This window comes from Bubalus bubalis, chromosome 21 (assembly GCF_019923935.1).
Source record: "Bubalus bubalis isolate 160015118507 breed Murrah chromosome 21, NDDB_SH_1, whole genome shotgun sequence".
Lineage (NCBI taxonomy): Eukaryota > Metazoa > Chordata > Mammalia > Artiodactyla > Bovidae > Bubalus > Bubalus bubalis.
In genome coordinates, this window is record NC_059177.1 from 30,438,070 (window position 1) to 30,459,320 (window position 21,251).

The window sequence follows — 21,251 nt, forward strand, 5'->3', positions numbered from 1 at the left end:
CAAGGTGTGAGTGTCTACAGTGTGTGCATCAGGCACCAGCAATTTAAAAGTGTTCTACCCTGTAGTTCTGTTTCACCATTTTGTCTTGCAGGATTTGGGGACAAATAGTCCAGGTGATACAAGCTCCTATATTTATTACTTAGCGTATATAACTAAAAGTGTTTCATAACTTTAAAAGGACTCCCACCCTCCCCTTTCTTGTGCATTTTATATTTATTATTAGAAGTTTAGTACACAGCGTAACTTAGAAAATAGCTATTTGAATGTGCTCCTAGCTCTGTGGGGTGTTCCCTATCCTCGGTTCTTATTTACAAGGTATATTATGTATGTATGGCTTTTAATTGCCCAGCTTAGCCTTAAAATCATACCACTGTTTTGTGTTCTTCTGTAACACGTTTAATTCTTACTTCCTGTTTCACAGTTTGCTTGGCTCTGTATGAAATATTCCTGCACATTCAGATCCTTGATGTACATATACGTCTGTCTCAACACCTGTCTAAACCTAGCCCGAACTTCTGTGGGTTTCCTTTTGTTAATGACACCTCATAGGTGCTGTTGTATTTTTATCTTGGTCTTGCTGCAGTGTATTTCCTGTCCAGCATTGGTTACATTTGTGCTCTGTTAAGAGAGGGCTCTGGGGAGCCATTGTCAAACCTCTGTATCCATCTCAGTTGATTAAAATATCCAGGGAGAATGGCCACTGTCACTGAATAACTGTGTCAGCCACTCCCCTGGCTGCCTTAGCCCCTCTGGATGAGAAGCAGACCGCAGCCCCACATAGTAGTTACAAAGAAAAAAGGTACTGAAAGGATGCACGTTTGTCTAAAGGACCAACAGGAGGGGGTTTGGATTCAACTTTAACTGCAGTCCAGGAATGTACATGGGTCGGGGATACCATAAATGGCGGTGGGGGGCAGAGGGAGAGCCCAAGAACCAAAGGGATAAAATAGGAGATACAAGGCTTCTCCTTTAAGGGACCAAGAGTTTTGCAAGAGCGAAAAATATTCAATTTAAAATTTAAATGAATGCACTTACTTGGAAATACCATACAGTCATAATCTGTTTGTAAGGTGACTGACATATAAAGTGCTTTTTTGTTTTAAGGTAAAAAAAAAAAAATGTATTCGGGGTAGAGTTTCGGGTGTAAATGTCAGGTGCAACGTAACGTGTGTTCAGGAGTCAAGCAAATAACCTTGGCATTTAGGACACTGCCTTTTAGAACATGAAATTGTTTTTTGTTGTGTGTTCTTTTCTTTTTTTTTTTTTTTCAAAGGAGGACTACATTAAGGGGTCACCTATTAGCTGTGTTTTTGCTGTCTTAAACTCAGCCCTTCTGTCTATTAAAATCAAACCACTGTGTAAACATTCCAGTGTTGTTCTTGGTCTCTACAATGGCCACGGGGATCAGGTTTCACCTGCCTGCACATCTTCAAGCAATTAGAGCAATTAGCATGAAGCCATTTCACATTTAAGGATTCAAGGTCTACAGTGACATTCAAGTCCAGGAGAAGTCTGAAAGGGAGAGAGAGGAAGCGGCCCAGAGCATGGCTACTCTTCCATGGCCCTAAGCAGACAATTTCTCTTTTAAAAATGGTAACTCTTTAATGATATTGTTATGAGGTTTTTAAAGGACAGATCAAAAGTTGTTTATATCAAAAAACCCCAACAGTCATTTAATTATACTAATGAAGGTCTTTATACATGGCAGATTTTTTAAAAAGACTTTTAATGGTCGTGAGAAATGAAGTGTTCCTGCTCCTTGCATCACCATGGGGGTGACAGCATTCTTTGCAGAGCAAAGATGCATTTTATAATATATAAAGGAATTTGCATTGCGCTTTACATGGTAAACCTCCCAGTTTGGGGTAAAGGGAACCATTATAGCCATGTCGAATATTTAGTTGGCAGACTTTTGGTGAGTAAGTATTAAAAGCAACTTTTTTTTTTTTTTACACTTGGAGAAGAATAGTGGCAACTTTCATATATGGAACTTGTACAGTTTAAAGACAAATGACCAACTGAGCACATCAGACAGCTGTGTAAGCGTGACCAAAGGTGCCTTTTAACAAAATCAGCTCAGAATCTGGGAGGGTTTTTGTTGTGTTTGTTTGTTTTGTTTGTTTTTCGAATGTGTAGCTTAGTTACCCAGGAATCTTGTTTGCATGAGGCAAACCCTAAACTGATTACAGCTTTTTAAATTGGTTAGTAGATTTTTAAATCCACATTGCACTGTTGGGTTATTATGCAGAGATGAGAGGAGGGGCTAATTTTCAAAATCCATGGGTGCTGCAGAAAAGATCTGGCTCTGTACTCCCTGGAGGTGTTTGCAGTCAGGAGTAACCGCAGGCTAAATTATAATTTGGAATTCTGTTGCCCTTTAACCTGATGCTGCCTGTCCACATTCAGTGTTTGTTAACAAACAGCTCTAAGCACAAAATTGTTGGGAGAATTACTTTTTCATTATACGCACTGACTTTAATTAGAGTAAGCGGCTTATTTTTAAAAGAAATAATTGTGTGCCTCTAAGAATGTTCTTGCCATAATTCCTTTATGAAATTGCCTTAGTTGACTCCAAAGCGAGTAGGTGTTGAACAGTTCTCTATCCATCGCCCTGAACACATCTATCTGTGTGACGGAGTCTGGAGCATTCCTATTCATTCGGTAATGAGCCATTTTTAGGTAACCGGACTGCTTAGAGGTCTCGCACAGGGCTCAAAGCACTAGAGCTCTTCTGTTGAGGGCTGGCTTTCCTGGCGCCCAGGCTATGTGCCTTTTGAAACTGCATTACAGATCAGATGCAGATGACGCTAATACCATGCAGCATGCTGGACACTGAGCACGGTGAAGGTCTGTTTCCCTTGCCCCTTGGAAATGGATTGCTAGGAAGTCATTTGCAGCGTTTGTAACTAGACTGGCTGAGTTAAACAGGAACATTTGAATTGGACACTCCACCCCTTCTAAAAGTGGAGAGGCAGGCATCTAAGAGCTGCAGGGCTCAGAAGGGAGGTAAGGCAGTAAACCAGATCCCCCCTCCCCTTTTTTTTTCCTCCTAGCCTTATCCTCTGTTTCTCTGATCTGCCTTTTGAACTGTTTTTGTGGCTGATCAGTTCCACCTAATATGCCTCTTGATTTCTGCTATTGTAATACTCAGGCGACATGCTGTTCTCTTGGTTTTTATAAGCTTTAGATGCTTCTGCCTGTCATATTCTGGCGGTTTATCTTCAGCGTCTGGATTTGCTTTCAGACTTGAATGTCTATCAAGCTGCCGTTGCTTTGAATGTGAGATCAAAAGAAGATGAATTCCAGTAAAAAATTTCCTTCTATGAAGAAAAGATTGGGGCCTATGTAAACATCCCACTGACAGTTCCCAGTGAGTTATTTTCGCCGAGTATTAGCACCTGGATGACAGACAGTCCAGCACTCCACGCTCAGTAACGAATCAGTTGCTTCCATGGCAGAGGAAGATTGCCACAGCAGCGGTGCATTTTTAGAAGGGATCCTTTTTCTTCCTCTTCCCCCTCCCCCTTGTCTTTCCCTTCTTTTTTTTTCTTTCTTTGAATGTGGCTGTTCAACTCTTCATCCTATTTTTCAAGCTGACTTCTCTGCCTTCAGCAGTTTACTTTTCTTCACAATATCTGTCAAGTTACTCGGGTGACGGAAGACAGGACTTTGATAATTAGTTTGGGGAGGGTTCCAGAGTGTTCATGTAGACAAACCAGGCATCTGGAGATAAACAGGTAGTTGGGTTGATTGCAGAGAAAAGGAAAAGCAGCAAAAGCAAGCTCAAGGGCATGTCCCTGGAATGCAGGCGATGTGTTCTTTAAAAATACATGTGACAAAATCCTCTAAAGTCTGCAGAATCTGAATTTTCTTTCTTCCTTTTTTCTCCCCCCCCTTTGAGGCATCCTGCCTATGTTAATGTCATCACAAAAATATCTCATGAGCAGGTTTTCCAGAACCCGTGTCGCTGTGTGTTCGGCTGGGTGAATGAGCTGTGTTTGGCTAGGGCTTGGACTAGCCAGGGCGCAATTCTGATGCTCTGTCCATGCTTGCAGACCTGGAGTGATTTAGATACAGTGTAGTCTGAATAGATTTCTTTAAGTGCTAAATGCAACTTTGAAAATTACCTGCAAGCTCCAACTGATCTTTCAACTTTGAAAGTGAAGAATTACTTGAGGAATTCTTGCGGTTTCTTTGTCATTTAGTGAGAGCCCGGGCAGCTACTGTGGAGGCAAGCGTCCCTGAGGTTGCCTACAAAGGGCAATGTTCCAGTGTGTTTTCTCCTCGAGTGTACTTCAGCCGCACAGGACTTCCTGTTTATTCAAACATCTTTTTTACCACTCGGCAACCCCCGCTTCACAGAAACAGCCAGAACCATCGACAGCAAGAAGACGGAAATCCAGAGGCAGACAGTGCGAGCTCTCTCGGTCAAAGTCTTCATTTTCTCTGTAAGTGTCCAGAGGAAAAGGAAAGGAAAGGAAAAAAAAAAAAAAAAAACGGAACATTTTGCTGGGTGAAACTTTTAAAAGTAGGGATCCACTCCTGCACAGACATTCTCTGAAGGGCAAAATTAGATGATCCAACTTGTTTACTGTTCTTCCCCCCCACCACCCTCCCACCCCCATCAAAGCCGTTTTTCTTTTTAGAGCCTTGAGAGGACCGGTTCTTTCTAACTCCTTAGTGATTCAGTCTTGCTTTCAAATGTGTCTTCGGGTATTCTCAGCTAAGTCAGCAGCCGCGGGTTGTCAGGACCGGTTTAGGGGCTTGAACAGAGATGAGAACCTTGCTCTGCTTATTTGTGATGGTGTTTTGTGTCGCCTTCTTTTCCTTCCTGTTATCACCAGGAGTCGGGGGGTGTGGGGACGGTGCCTTGGTAATTCTGCGTCTGCCGGCTTGTCCTCGATGCATGCGTCGTGACCCCGTCGTCGTTTGTGCATCGGTCTTGATAATATTTGTACCAATTTCATGCCAATAAAAGTCAGACTGCTGAAACAAGCACGGTCATTATCTCATTCATATTACTATTGTTTAAATGGAGTGAACTGCGAAAAGGAAAGAGAAAGCCCGCCTCACTTTCTGAGATGGTTGTTAACTTTGATGTGGGAAGGGTCTTTTCAGAATGCTCATCGTGGATAATTAGGATGGCAGGGAGAGCCCTCCGACCAGGGCTGCTGCTTCTCTCTGTGCCCAAGAGCCATGTGGTTGCTCCTGGGTCCTTTCTCTTGAAATGACTTTTTCGACACATGGCTTGTCATTTTTTTAAATAAGGTTCCACCTTTTCCTGTCTGCTGTGGACATCCCTTGGGCTCCCCTCCCCTCTCCCCACACCCCTCCCCCAACCCTGACCCCCAACTTTGGTATAACTGGTAAGCCAGGTGCTAATTTTTTTTTTTTTTTTTTTACTATGTACTGGTCAGGGAATAGACAGGAAGTAGAAAATTAGCTCTTTTGATCTGAAGGGAATTGTTACTACTCTAAACCTTGTTTGTTAGTCCCCAGACTAAATATACTTAAATTTTAACCTCTAAATCAGCCATCTATTAGAACAGAAAAAGAAGTAGGCTCGGCCATTGTCCCCCCACCTCTCAAGGAAGAAACATTTCTATATATAAAATAAGTAAGTGCATGTGTGTGTATATGTGTATGGCTCTTGCTAGGCTGACTTTTTCATGTTCAGAAGTTGTTCTACTTTGTGAGGAAAAAAAAAATTATGTTTGAGACTGCCTTAAGGACAATTTGTATAACAGTAGGAGTAATTGCAGGGAAAATGGAAAGAGTGACTGGAGATATTTACTCAGATGTTAGTGTAGGTGTGGGGGCCGAAAACCCAGTGTGGGAACAGTGGGCTGCTTTTCTTGGTATCGCAGTCTATTTGATGACCATCAAATTTCCCAGCTCGCTGGTTTTGTTTTTTCTGGATGGCATGTTTGATTATTTATCAGAAGGGGAAGGGAGTAGCTGAAGCAAATAAACATGTGACCAAGTTCTGTTTTGTTTTCCACTCAGAAAGCCATGCCCTTTAACAGACATACAGAAAATAATAAATGCATTGTTTTATGATAAAAGGAAATTATATGTGTCATTTTCTTTTTTCTAAAGGCAACCAAGTTAACCCTTAAGACTCAGGAGCCTATATGCCTTCTGAGAGTCTGCCCAGCTGTTACTGAGAATTAATCTATTGCGGTGGATGATTTTATGGCACAGGATTTCCCAGGATTAGTTGTTCTGTAGTTTGGCTTTTCTAGATGCTTTCCTTAGTTCTGCCTGCCTCAGTAGCTCTGTTTTTATGATGTGTGTGAGTGAGAGAGAGAGAGTGTGTTTGTGTGCGTGTGTGTTTTAAATAACGATGCCATTGGGTAAATCAGCAGTTCTTACAGTTTTGTTGAAGGCTATATTATGACTTTCCGTTGAAACATAAACAGCTCAGTTAAAGGAAAATATACCAGAATTTCTGTAATCAGTGAGCAGCAACATTTTATTAGTGGCCAACTTTTGCTTCTCTCTTAAAACGTGTCAGGCAGGTGGTATCCTTCAGAGAGTCTACTTGTAGGTTTCCAAGATACCCTCAAAACATCTTTCCATCTTTACTGTTATGACCTGCAGGGCTGTTGGCTGTCTCAGATCAAGTCCTCTAGAGACCTTGGGAAGGTCTCTACATGAAATGTACATTTTTTTTAAACAAGCAAACCAAAAAAAAATGTTTTCTCTTTGTTTTCATCTTCTGGCAGGGCTTGCATCAGTGCCTGGCGACATTCTTTATACATAGGCACGCACTGACCTACATGTACATGCACAGACGGGCACGTTTTGTAATAACTGCAGCATGATTTTGTGCAGGGGCTGCCCCCTGTGTCCACACCCTGAACAAACGATCCTAGCATAGTGCCTGGCCTGGTCATATCAAGCCCTTATAAACCACAGCTGAAAATCTGTTTTGTTGCCTATACTGTCTTGGAATGTGAATTGGAAATATCAACACAGAGGGATTCCCTCTCCATTGACTATATAAGGGAACAGTGCAGTCAACCCTCAAACACAGTGTAGCTTCCATCAGGATCGCCCTGCTTGCCTGTGCCTGGGAGGTGGCTTCGTGCTGGAGAGGACAACCATAGAAGCACTAACCTTTCCACTGCCTGTCTTCGTCACTTTGGGTGACTCTCCGAAAGGCACTTGAGTTGGATCATGATACTTTGTACTTATACAGAGCCTTTTGTCTGTACAAATCAAAGTGCCTGACTAATGCTAACTCATTAATACTCGGAACACCCTTGGGACATAGGTAGGCTGTGAAGATGATCCCTCTTTTGAGGTGGGAAAACGTCCTCTTGTTAAAATAGTTTATAATTTCCGGGTGTGTCTGTATTTCATGGTCAGGCAAGACCTGAAAAGGGTATGATCTAGATGCCATGAGGAACATTTTTCCTGTGACATACTCAGCCCTGACCACAGGCAGTCTCATGAGAAAGTATTTTGCCATGAAGAAACTGGACTGGAAAATAAATCTAGTGCGTGGTGTTGATGGAGATGGAAGGGAGGAACTGCTGGAGAGTAATCATGCTGACTTATAATCTCTTCAGCATCAAAGTTAGGAGTTTTTTGGGTTTGTTTGTTTTTTTGGATACAGATAGGGCTAAAAATTTGATTTTTGTTTTGTTTCGCTTTAACTCAACGTGATGTTGGCGATTTAACTTCCACAAAAATCAAGTTAGTTGGTTCTTTGCAAAAAAAACAGACACTGCTCATTGGCTGTGCAAAGTGAGAAGTTACTCTGTGGTTGTGGGCTTGGGGGCAAAAGATTTGAAACGTTCTGTTAACCCTCAGTGTTGCTGTGTGATTCTTGAATTCTCATGTGTCTTGGGTTCCTTCCTATGGTTACTACCTAACAAAATAAAAATTAGTCACATGCCATCTGCAGTTTTAAGTCTACGTTGAGACCTTTTCTGGAAGGTTTCTAGAATAGGGTGGGGGTAGAATTTAGGTTGTTTGGCTCCCAGAACTGTTTGTTTGTTGGAAGCTGAACATAGAAATTAAGTTTGAAAAATCTCCATTCAAAGAATGTTTTTAATTTGAAAAAATGATTTTCAAAAGTGTGTAAATGATGATTCCAGTTTTGCTTCAGAAAAGTAATTTACATAAGCATGCCCCCAAATGTTGGCAGGGTATCATGTGTAGATGAGGCTATTACAGTTGACTTTTTATTTTCTGAATTAACTTACGCATTTTTCGTATCTTCTAAGAGGAGTAATCATTTTTAAGTGCTTTTCTAAACTTGAAGTCTAGTTGATTTCCAGTGTTGCATTTGTTTCAGGTGTGCCTGGCGGTGATTCAGTGCTGTACAGAATCTCTCTATACACACACATATGTATATATATGTATGTATGCTTTTTTGGACTTCCCAGGTGGTGCAAATGGTAAAGAACCAACCTGCTAATGCAGGAGGTATAAGGGATGTGAGTTTGATCCCTGGGTCAGAAAGATTCCTTGGAGGAGGGCATGGCAACCCACTCCAGTCTTCTTGCCTGGAGAATCGCATGGACAGAGCAGCCTGGTGGGCTACAGTCCATGGGGTCGCAAAGAGTCGGACATGACTGAAGCCACTTAGCATGCCTGCACATGTGCATCCTTTTTCCAGTTCTTTTCTACTATAGGTTATTACAAGATATTTAATATAGTTCCCTGTGCTATATGGTAGATCCTTGTTTGTTTTATTATATATATATTTATATATAAAACTGTGTATATGTTAATCCCAAACTCCTAATTTATCTGTCCCTCCCACTTTGCTAATCATAAGTTTGTTTTCTATGTCTCTGAGTCTATTTCTGTTTTATAAGTAAATTCATTGGTGTCACTTTTTAAAATTCCACATATAAGTGATGTCATATACTATTTATCTTTCTCCAACTTAAAACTTAAGCACTTATTCGACATCAGATCCTAGGCTGTGCATGTTGTATATATTAATTATGATATATGGACTGTTATTTCTTCTCATTTTAACAGTTGAAGAAACTGAGGCATAGAGAGATTAGGTAACTTGTCTAGAGTCACACAGGTTGCAAGTGGTGGAGCTGGGATTCAAATCAGCCAGAATGACTGATGGACATTTCATGACCATGTGCTGCTTCTGTAGAAGTACATTAATGTTTTATAAAGTAAACCTGTCTTTCTTTGGAAGTGCTATGCCTCTCCCAAGGTCAGTAATTCCCCCAAATTCCCAGGGAATCCCTGTTTCCTCATGCCTGGAGACTCAAGTTCCACCTTAAGCTGCAGTGACCAGAAGTTTGAAGATCACTGTTAGCCCATGAGCACAAGTCTGTGAACACTGTTGTCCATCTGATGAACACAGTTTTGTTTTTAACCTCCCTTTTGAGAAAATATTTCTTAATTTCTTGACCAGAGTTATCAGATCTTCCAAAAGGTCACTACAAAGTTCCTTTGAGGGTTGCTTAGATTAACTCACTGTATTCTTCTAGATATTTCTAAATTTTTCTGTAATGATCTGTCCTGTCTAGCGTGTGAATGCAGCTCCCATGTGAATGCAGGAATTCCAAGTCCATGGATGTGTACATTAGTGGCCTTTTTGAGTTATGTCATTCTTGAAGTATAAAGGAAGGTATTCTAAGCTAGACTTTGTGACCTTGGGCATACTCGATAAGCTTTCTGTCTACATAAAACAATTTATAGCCAAGCCGGATACCGAGATTCCTCTGGGCTCATGAGACAATACTCTGGTTTTCTCAGTGTCTCTCTAAAGGGGCTAAGCCAGTGAGTGGATTGAGATCACTGGGGAAGAAGAATCTTTGTTTCCCACAAAATATCTTTTCTCATTTATGGGGCTGCGTACTGTAGCACTGCTGCTGCTGCTGCTGCTGCGTCGCTTCAGTCGTGTCCGACTCTGTGCGACCCACAGGCGGCAGCCCACCAGGCTCCCCCGTCCCTGGGACTCTCCAGGCAAGAACACCGGAGTGGGTTGCCATTTCCTTCTCCAGTGCATGAAAGTGAAAAGGGAAAGTGAAGTCGCTCAGAGTGGTATCCGACTCTTAGCGACCCCATGAACTGCATCCTACCAGGCTCCTCCGTCCATGGGATTTTCCAGGCAAGAGTACTGGAGTGGGGTGCCATCGCCTTCTCTGGCTGTAGCACTAGTTTCCATTAAATAAGTAATTGTCATGTATAGGTGCTGTGCTAAGGGTTGTGTTTATCTCACATAATCTGTAGAATTTAACCTCTCTGTTCCTAGGTTTCCGTATATGTTAACTGGGTATAATACTGCTTTAAAGGACTGTGAAAATTAAATGAGATCGTGTACCAGCACTGTTCAGTAGTTGTCAGGCAATATATACTCACAGAATGGCAACTTACATTAGTATCTTCCCTATCCCCACCAGCCAGGAATCACAAGTTTTTAGGATACATTTAATTGGAAATGCAGATCAAAGCCACAGTAAGATGTCACTTCACACCCATTAGAATGACTCTTATCAAGAAGACAATAAATAACAAAGAGTTTGTGAGGATATGAAGAATGGCAAACTCTTCTGCACTGCTAGGGGGAATGTAAAATGGTACAACCACTATGGAAAACAGTGTGGAAGTTCCTCAAAAAATTAAAAATAGGGCTGTCATACAATCGAGCAATTCCACTTCTGGGTATGTACCCAAAGGAAATGAAATCATTACCTGGAAAAAATATCTACAGCCCCATGTTCATTGCAGCATTATGTACAGTAGCCAAGATATGGAAAAACAAAACCTAAATGTCCTTTGATAGATGAATGATGTATGTGTATATATATGTATGCACATATGTATATGTATGTGTATGTATGTACACACATATATACACATATATGTATGTGACATACATACACAGGGAATAATATTCACCCATAAAAAGGAAATCCTGTCATTTTTAGCAACATGGGTGGGTCTTTAGAACGTCCTGCTAAGTAAAATAAGTCAGAGAAAGACAAATAGTTATAATCTTACTTGTATGTGGAATTTAACATGATACTCATAAAAAAAAAAACTCATAAAAACAAAGAACAGGTGGGTGATTGCCAGAGTTTGAGGATTAGGGAAATGGGTGGTTTGTCAAAAGCTATAAAGATAAGTTTTGAGGATGTCACATACAGCATGGTGACTAAAGTTAATAATACTGTATTGTGTATTTGGAAGTGGGTAACAGAGTAGATCCTAGAAGTTCTCAATCACTTAACACCCCCACCACCACTTAGACAAGTAACAGGGAGCTATAGTAGAATGTGAGAATCTACAGTGGATTGTAAGCACAAGGGCCAGAAATCCTATTGGACTCGCCCCGCCTGGAATGTGGAGAAAGGTGGATTGAACTTAAACAAAGGGGGAGCAGAGACACAGGTGTTGGACTGCATAAACTGCAGCTGGACTTCAGTCAAACTGAAATCTGTCCTCTCTCAGCTCAGCGTCCCCTTTGTTTGCTGTACGAACAGCTCTTTCTGCAAAAGTCCGAGCTTGGCTCAGTTGAACCCATGCAACGGGGACATGTCCCTACTGGGGCTTGAAGAAAGGATCAGCGTCAGAGGATGATGGTGACAGCATCAGCATCAGATGGTTCACCCTGGGTCGATAATTGTGAGGGGCTTTTGGAGATCTTCCTGTCTGCCTGCTTGGGGATGGCCCTCCTAGCAGTAGAGACCCAGGATGCTGGCGGCACTCACAGGCACCTCTGCTCCCTGGGGTCCCAAGGGAAGGATTCCACTACCTGAAGAAATTGGATGAGATTTTAGGAAAAGGTAGAATGTGTTATTTTTTTTTTAAGATATTTTACTTTTCAAACAACTTTATTGAGATAAGTTTGACATAAAGAAATGGTATGTGTATTAAGGTGTACAGCTTGTTCTCATATAGCTGTACATTGCAAAAAGATCACCACACTGAAATTAAATAGCTTGTCCATCACCTCTATATAATTACCCTTTTGTGTATATAGTGAGAGGATTTAAGATGTATCCTCTTGGAAAACTCCACGCATGTAGTATAGTATTACTGAGTATAGTCATGGTGCTATAGGTTACATTCGCAGAGCTTATTCATCTCTGAACCTTCGTGGCCTTTGACGAGTACCTTGCCTGTCTCCCCTCCTTCCAGCCTCTGGCAACCACCATCCTACTCTGCTTCTTTGAATTCAACTCTTTACAATTCTATTTATAGATGAGATCTTGGAATATTTGCCTGGGAAGGGTAAAGTTTAAATGGAGAAGATACTTGGATGCCAGGTAAATGCAGGCAGAGAACACGAGAGAATTACAGATGTGACTGTGACTCCAAGAGTCCTGGGAACAGGAAGATCTGGTTGGGAAAAAAAAAAGCAAGTCTTCAGTGTGGGGAAAAGAGGCAAATACACTGGGACGTGTGATACTGTGGAAGGCTTTTTCTTTCATCCCCAAGGCAGTGGGGTGCACATTCATTTGTGCCTTTTTGGCTCCAGAGGACTGTGTGTCCATATGCCAGAATTACACTTGGCCATATTTGGTCTAATCATTGACCTTGGTAGAATGTGAGTATCAAGTTCTCAGAAGACAATGTTTGTTTGTTTTTGTATTTCTCTCCTAACCACTCACTAGACTTGTGACCTTGGGCAAGTCACCAAACCTCACCATCTTAGCTTTTCCATTTTACATCGATAATTATAAATGTTTCCCTTGCTTGCCTTAGAAATGCTTGGGAACAAAAGAAAAAAAAATTTTTTTTTAAGTGTAAAGCAACTAACTGGCATAGTGCCTGGCACATAGTAAGCAGTCCAGTACATCATTTTTATTTTAGTAATTTAAAACATGGGGAGTTATTAGTTTCCCCTTGCCCCCTGTTTCTAGATGTTCCTCATTTCTTTAAGTTCTTATGCAGGTGTGATCTTTGCTGTTTGAAATGACTGCTTTGAAAGTGTAAATTATTAGAAAATACTTGGATTCTTCTATCTAGGCTAACTTTGGCCAAGAGTGAGTAGTTCCAAACTTTTTTTTCCTAAGTATTCTTTTGGCTGTAGCAGGTCTTAGTTGCGACACGTGGGGTCTTTTAGTTGCGACACGTGGGGTCTTTTAGTTGCGACACGTGGGGTCTTTAGTTGCAGCATGTGGGATCTAGTTCTTCTACCAGGGGTCACGCTCAGGCCCTTGCACTTGCAGCACTGCAGCTTAGCCACTGGACCACCAGGCAAATCACAATTAGCTCCAAATTTTAGATTATTAGTCCATTTTGATCTTTCTCCTCTTCCCATTTCTGTTTCTTTCTTTTGTCTTTTATCTCAGCTGAACTTGGTTCTCCCTCTTGTTTCTTTGACTAAAATTCAATTAAGGAAAGAAAGGTAATTAGCAAAGGTGAATTATTCTAAGGGTTTAAGTTCCTTTTAGAGCATCAGAAGTACATGTGGTTTACGTCACAAGAAGAAAAGGGGATATAGCATCATTTGCTTGGGCTGAAAATAAGTCCAGTGTTACTAGTAAAATCATAGGAAATTCTTCTTTATTTGAGCATGATTCCAGCCTGGTTTTTCTGCAGCTTTCAAAATTAGCAAGTCTCACTCCAAGGTATGAAAAGATAAGAATCTGGATTATTCATAATGAGAGTCACCGGGCTGCACCCTCATAAAAAGCAATTGCAGAAAACAGCAGGTTATTACAGTGAGTTCATAGATCCCTTTGATTCATTTATTCTTGCATTTGACCCCCCCCCCCAAACCCCGTTTCTACTTTGGAACCATGGAAAAGGACCAGGCCAGTGTATTTACTCATTTTTGGATACAGTCTGGTCCTTCCTTAACAAGGGGAAATGGATTTGCTGCAGCATCCAGCTTAACATTTTAGACATTCTGTAATAAACTTGACTTCTGTTTGACTTCATTGCAATGCTCATGCTGCCTCCAGTCACAGCACCCCAGGCTGTGGTCTTGTCAACTCTCATAAGCTAGACAGGCTCAGGCTTGGGCAGTGCTTGAATGGAATCCTTCCAAACACAACTCAGGTGCCTGAGACTCGGTGGTGGTGATTCAGCGTCTGGCACTGACTCCAGCCAGGAGCAGCCAACCGAGGCCTCAGCAAGGTGGTTATAGGGCCCTGTGTTAATAGGTATATGGAGTAAGAGTGTGATGGTGGGGCTTTTTCTCCCCTCTTATATAAGACTTCAAACAGACTTTCTGACTGACTGTGGTCATTAAACTTATTTCAGCTGCTTTTGCAAGAGGATCATAGATGTCCTTTTTCTGTCTTATGAAAATTCCTAACTCTTTCCTTATTTGGCAGGAAGCATCTTATACACACCTTAAAATAAAAAAGGTTATTCATAACTGCAAGTGAATATAGGGTTTACTGACCCTTTTTCTGCTTCCTAAGTTTCCTTTGGGGGTGGGGCTTATAGCAAAATGCCTCCTCCTGTCTACCTTGTGGTATTTCTGTGTCTCTTGTAGTGGCTGCATGAGATGGCGTTTGAACCCTGTAGCATGAATACTTGGAGAAGGCAATGGCACCCCACTCCAGTACTCTTCCCTGGAAAATCCCATGGATGGAGGAGCCTGGTAGGCTGCAGTCCATGGGGCCGCTAAGAGTTGGATACGACTGAGACTTGACTTTCACTTTTCACTTTCATGCATTGGAGAAGGAAACGGCAACCCACTCCAGTGTTCTTGCCTCGAGAATCCCAGGGACGGGGGAGCCTGGTGGGCTGCCGTCTATGGGGTCACACAGAGTCGGACACGACTGAAGTGACTTAGCAGCAGCAGCAACATGAATGCTGGTGAATCATGGCGTGGTGCAAAAGCACAGCTGCAGAATTGTTCTCCTTCCCTTTTCTGAGGTGTTTTTAAAAAAGAAAAAGGAAATGACATTTGTCATCTTTTCTCCTAAGAAAATACACTCTAATAGATTGCCTGCATTTCCATACAAACACAGACACACTCCCAACTTACCTGTACTCATGTCTTTGCATTATTTGTTAGATTTTAAAGTAAAGCAAAGGATATATGACTATTAAATGTCATAACAGTGATCACCATCTTAGGTATAACTTAATATAAAACCAGGGAATTCCCTGGTGGTCCAGTGGCTAAGACTCTGTGCTCCCAATACAGGGGAGCTGGGTTCGATCCCTGATCCGGGAACTGGATCCCACATGCTACAACTAAGACTCTATGCAGCCAAATAATTAAAAATAAATATTTTTTTTTTAAAAAAAGGATATAAAATCACATCAGTAAGGATGTGGGAAAACTGGCCTTGGAAGTAGATCTAGAGGTTTGAGCTGGTGTGAGACAGTAAAGAAATTGCAGTGGTCCAAGTGGTGGAGGGGACGCTGTATGGTGGCTTCGTCTTTCCCCACACCCACAGGTGGGGGCAACACTGCTTATCGCTCTGTCTTTGCAATTAGGACAGTGATGACCATGGGGAACTTTGACTTTTCCGTTTCGTGTCCCTTTTGGTCTTAACTTGAACATGTAGTTTTGGAGAGTTGTAGGAGTGGGATGGTCTCTGCTCCAGTTTTTTACCATGTCCGTCCAGCTATTGTCTCGTAAACTCACTTGCAGAGGCTGTGGCACATTTGGAGAAAGCCATGCCCTCTAAATACTCACTGCTCTAGAACACCTTCGAAGTATAGGACGCTTTATGAAGCTGTCAGAGCTCTGAGAGTGGATGATGCTACATAGAACTTTTCTCTTCTAGGTCCTTGATCCAAATCCAGTACCCCAGATAATGTAAGGCATTGCTTGTCAGCCCCACCTGCTTTTAGTGGGGTGGGGTCAAGTGAATCAACTACCAGTGAACTAATGCACAGAGTCTACGTCTTTATTTGTACATCACAGATTAGACCAAACAGTGACTGGTGAAAAGGTTCTTGGATGATTTTTCACTGGTTTTTGTGACTTTCTGTGTATTAAAGTTCTAATAGAATGTGTTTTTGATTGTTATTTACTTAAGTGTTAGTCGCTCAGTCATGCCTGCCTCTTTGCGACCCCATGGACTGCAGCCCACCAGGCTCCTCTGTCCATGAGATTTTCCAGGCAAGCATACTGGAGTGGGTTGCTATTTCCTTCTCCAGGGGATCTTCCCAACCCAGGCATCGAACCTGGGTCTTCTGCACTGCAGGCAGATTCTTTACCAACTGAACTACGAGGGAAGCCCCCATGTCACCAGTAATGACTTGAGAGTCTGCTGTGGCGCTATCTTTCTTTGTGTATCTAGTATTTATACAGTCATTAGAATCGAAATTTTCCTTGGACACCTAATATTTTCATATTCATAATGGCTGAATTCCCTCTGTGAGATTAGCTCACTTTTCCATTTTCTTGTGATAACCAAGTTGCTCCATTTGTAAATTCTGTGCATATTGTTTTCTCAACTTTTTGTGACCCCATGGACTGCAGCATGCCAGACTTCCCTGTTCTTCACTATCTCCTGCTCAAATTCATGTCCATTGAGTCAGTGATGCTATCTAACCATCTCATCTTCTGCCATCCTTTTCTCCTCTTCCTTCATCATCAGGGTCTTTTCCAATGTAACGAGGACTCTGCATCAGATGCCCAAAGTATTGGAGCTTTAACTTCAGCATCAGTCCTTCCAATGAATATTCAGGGTTGATTTCCTTTAGGATTGACTCGTTTAATCTCCGTGAAGTTCAAGGGATTCTCAAGGGTGTTCTTCAGCACCAGAGTTTGAAAGCATCAATTCTTTGCCGTTCAGCCTTCTTTATGGTCTAACTCTCACATCCATACATGATTATTGGAAAAACTATATCTGTGACTATTCAGACCTTTGTTGGCAAAGTGATGTCTTTGCTTTTTAATATGCTGTCTAGGTTTGTCAAAAATTTCCTTCCAAGGAGCAAGCGTGTCTTAATTTCATGGCTACAGTCACCATTCACAGTGATTGGAATCCAAGGAAATAAAATCTGTCACAGCTCTCACTTTCTCCCCTTCTAATTGCCATGAAGTGATGGGACTGGAGGCCATGATCTTAGTTTTCTGAATGTTGAGTTTTAAGCCAGCTTTTTCACTCTCACATTTCACCTTTATCAAGAGGCTCTTTACTTCCTCTTCATTTTCTGCCATAAGGGTGGTGTCATCTTCATGTATAAGGTTGTTGCTATTTCTCCTGGCAGTCTGGATTCCAACTTGTGATTCATCCAGCCTGGCATTTTCATAATGTATTCTTCATATAAGTAAAATAAACAGGTAACAATATACAGCCTTGTCATACTCCTTTCCCAATTTTGAACCAGTCAGTTGTTCCATGTAAGGTTCTAACTGTTGTTTCTTGACTATATATATATTTTTTTTTTTTTTGCATTTTTTTTTTTTTGAAAACTCACTGCCTTGGAATGTTGTTGGCTCTGTGCAAATGCTTCTAGTTCTGTCAGCCACTGTCATTTCTTTTCTTAAAGTAACCTGCAGACCTGCTTTTCATCATGTGCTGGATGCTTATCATGTCCAGAGCAAGGGGGTGATGGAGTTTCCCTGCACACTCATTTCTGGGTAATACTACAAAGTGATCTTCAAACTGGGTTCCATGATGAGTATTCCTGTTAATATGGTCATTAGTTGATGGAGTTGGACCAAGATAGCAGATTAGGCGAAAAAGCTCTCTAGAGGACTTGAATTGTCTATAGAGGTTGAAAAATAGAGGAGAGAACATGACTTCTTTCCTACTAAACTTCCCATACGACTTTTTATTGCTGGATTGTCTTCCTACCCAATCTGCACAATGACTGTTGATTAGTCTGTGGAATTGTCTGAGAAACAAGTTTGATCTTGAGGGGTGGGGAGAATCTAGGAAAAGAAACTAGACGAAGGATGGCTGACTCAGAGCAGCCTTTGAAGCTGGAAATGGGACAGCTTTTCAGGCATACAGGAAGCCACCAGCCCTTCTCCACTGCCCAATAGGGCATGTGCTGTCTTTATGCAGAGTGCTGAGTGCTGAGTGCCGAGAGCCTCATTCTAGAATGAGATCCACTCTGAACAGCTACAAATGACCTGTGGAAAGAAGAAACACGTGTTCAGCGTTTGCAAGTAGTTTGAAACAATTTCAGATAGAGGAGCACGTGGATACATTCTGTTTTCCTGTCCCAGTTCTTCCTCAGAAAATAAAAAAAATGTGTTTGAGCTTTTAAGAATAGCTAATTAGTAACATCCTTGCATCTTAGCTCAAGTCTAAAATTATTCTGGCCAACTGATTGAAAGCTCTGTTTATATAAAATTGTGTCCCATAGAATCTTCTGAGAATCTTGGATTACAGATAGCAGCCTATGACAAGTTGGCAAACTTATCCTGTAAAGGGCCAGGCAGGAAATGCTGTAGGCATTAATAGTCTCTGTCACAAGTACGTAACTCTCTTTTGTGGCCTAAAAGCAGCTATAGGTAATACGGAAGCAGATGAATGTGACTGTGTTTCAATAAAACTTTATTTGTGGACACTGAAACTTACATTCCATGTTATTTTCACGTCAAAAAAATTTTTTTGTTGTTATTCTCCCAACTGTTTAAATAAGTAAAAACCATTCTTATCTCATGGGCTGAACAAAAACAGATAATGGGTTGGATTTGGTCCCCGGACTAAAATTTGCTGACCCATGACCTAAAATGCAGCCACGAAATTAAAAGACGCTTACTCCTTGGAAGGAAAGTTATGACCAACCTAGATAGCATATTCAAAAGCAGAGACATTACTTTGCCAACAAAGGTCTGTCTAGTCAAGGCTATGGTTTTTCCAGTGGTCATGTATGGATGTGAGAGTTGGACTGTGAAGAAAGCTGAGCGCTGAAGAATTGATGCTTTTGAACCGTGGTGTTGGAGAAGACTCTTCAGAGTCCCTTGGACTACAAGGAGATCCAACCAGTCCATCCTAAAGGAGATCAATCCTGGGTGTTCTTTGGAAGGACTGATGCTAAAGCTGAAACTCCAATACTTTGGCTGCCTCATGTGAAGAGTTGACTCATTGGAAAAGACCCTGATGCTAGGAGGGATTGGGGGCAGGAGGAGAAGGGGACGACAGAGGATGAGCTGGCTGGATGGCACCACTGACTCGATGGACATGAGTTTGAGTGAACTCCTGGAGATAATGATGGACAGGGAGGCCTGGCGGGCTGCAATTCATGGGGTCGTAAAGAGTCAGAGAGGACTGTGCGACTGAACTGAACTGACCTAAAATGCCACAGTGCTTCATATTTTTTTTAAGACTTCCATGCGTCAATACTGATCTCAAGCCTCATGATTAAGTGTGTTACATAAAAAAAAAAAAAAAATTTTCTTCTACTGGCTTGCTTTTATGTATATGCGCACATTTACTCAAACCATATTTTAGGTAAACACATTGGTGTTTCTTAAACTATGATAAACATGTTTTTTGAATGTTGGCTACCTTGATCAACATGCTAAACATAGTGTACCTCATAGGATGCCTCACCCCCAAATATAAGCACCTGCTATGAACTCGAGATGTAAATACCTCAAAAGTGGCAAACATGCTTATGTAAAATGTAATTTGTAAATAACAGATGGCACTTATTTACTAGGAATGGGAGGCAGTGATGAGAATGAAGTCATCTGGAACCAAAAGAATGAAAAATGTATCAAAATTGTCCAGGTCCCCAGTTAGGGTGAAACTGACTAGCATGCTACCAAACTCACAACCCAGCCCCAGTCCCCCTGAGTCTCTGTGCCCAGTGTAGGCTGTGGTCCCCGGCGTGCCTACCACAAGGTGCCTCCAAGAGACTGAGGCCTCGACGGCAACCAAGCAAGAGAGGGAGGCAGTGTATGTCTTCTGCTCCTGTTAGCTCGCAGGGCGATTGATTTTAGCTTTTGAAGAAAGATAAATAGAATTGTGTGCAGCTGGGCTGTAAGTGGCTGGCTTTATCAGTTGCCTCCATGCTGACATCTTCAACCTGTATCTTTACTGTAACCCACAGGCCTGGCCGTCAAGTACAGCACCACATTATCCAAGGCCAGGCGATTGTCACATCTGTTCTAAAGGAAGTGTTGACTTAACCCAGCCCAGGAAACTGCCACCGAGAGAAAAAGGTCTCCAGAGATTGTATGGGACCTTTTAAGTTACTTACGCTAACAGTTGGTCTGCAACTTGAGTCACAGCTGAAACCAGTGTTTTACAAGTTCTTATTTATTCATATTCTCTCTCTCACACACACACAGTAGCTATGTATATCTTTATTTGGAAGCCCAAAGAATCTACTTGTATCTTGAAACAATATGTCTTAAGAGACCTTTCTTCAGTCACGACTGAGATGCTATTATAAAAATGTAAAAAAATCCATCCTCATTTCTTAGCTGTGTTGGGACACATCTCTGAGGTTCAGGCAGTAGAATCTGAGATGAAAGACATGAATCTCCTTTTCATGATTTTGGTGCATGGAACAGGTAAAATTCACTATCAAGTCAGCATGTGTGGGGAACAGATTGCATCCAGGTCTCCGATGCAGTTCCCAAATGGGATTCGACCTGTCATTCCCATGTTTTTCTGACAGTGACTTTGACAGTAAGCATCTTAGACTCTACACACAGTAGATACTGGGGATTTCTATGATAATGATGATAATGTCAAATACATAGTCTCATACACAAAGGATTTATTTCTCTTCTTTTTGGTGATTTTAAATCCAGATTACAGTGATTTAAGTATCATGGGAATCCGAAAAGCAAATGCCCTTTAATGATTGAAAACATTGCACTTTATAAATTCTAATAAATAAGGCTTTCACATTCTGGCTGAGACTGCAGTTGACTTTTTTGAAGGGTGTGGAGTATTAGTGCTTTGCCCCACCTTTGTTCTCATACTGATGAGGAGGCCAGGGAATTATTATGGGATAATTCATAACAGTTCATATCAAGATAAATAATTCCTTGCACTAGCGTTGTCTCTCTATCCCAATATTTGAAGTTGTTTTCCCTGTTTGTGTTCATTTTGAGGACGAAATCTGCTGTTTAGTTGCAGAGTCATGTCTGACTCTTTTGTGACCCCCATGGACTGTGGCCCACCAGTTTCCTCTGTCCATAGGATCTTACAGGCAAGAATACTGGAGTGGATTGCCATTTCCTTCTCCAGGGTATCTTCCCAATGATGCCAGTGGTAAAGAACCCACCTGCCAGTACAGGAGACATAAGAAATGCAAGTTCTTTCTGGGTTGGGAAGATCCCCTGGAGGGAGGGCACAGCAACCCACTCCAGTATTGTTGCCAGGAGAATCCCATGGACAGAGGAGCCTGGCGGGCTAAAG

General features: G+C 41.7%; 1 protein-coding gene across 14 annotated transcripts in view; it reads left to right on the forward strand.

Annotated features, from left to right (window-relative positions):
* FOXP1 (forkhead box P1) overlaps positions 1-21,251 on the forward strand; it is a 625,706-nt gene that overhangs the window by 448,831 nt on the left and 155,624 nt on the right. For 12 of the 14 annotated variants that reach the window (XM_044933847.2, XM_044933846.2, XM_044933848.2 and 9 more), the window contains one exon: positions 14,444-14,551. The exons of the other annotated variants lie outside the window; for them this stretch is intronic. In XM_044933847.2, coding sequence (XP_044789782.1) covers positions 14,444-14,551 — 108 coding nt within the window. The remainder of the gene's footprint in view (positions 1-14,443; positions 14,552-21,251) is intronic. 14 annotated transcript variants of the gene reach the window in all.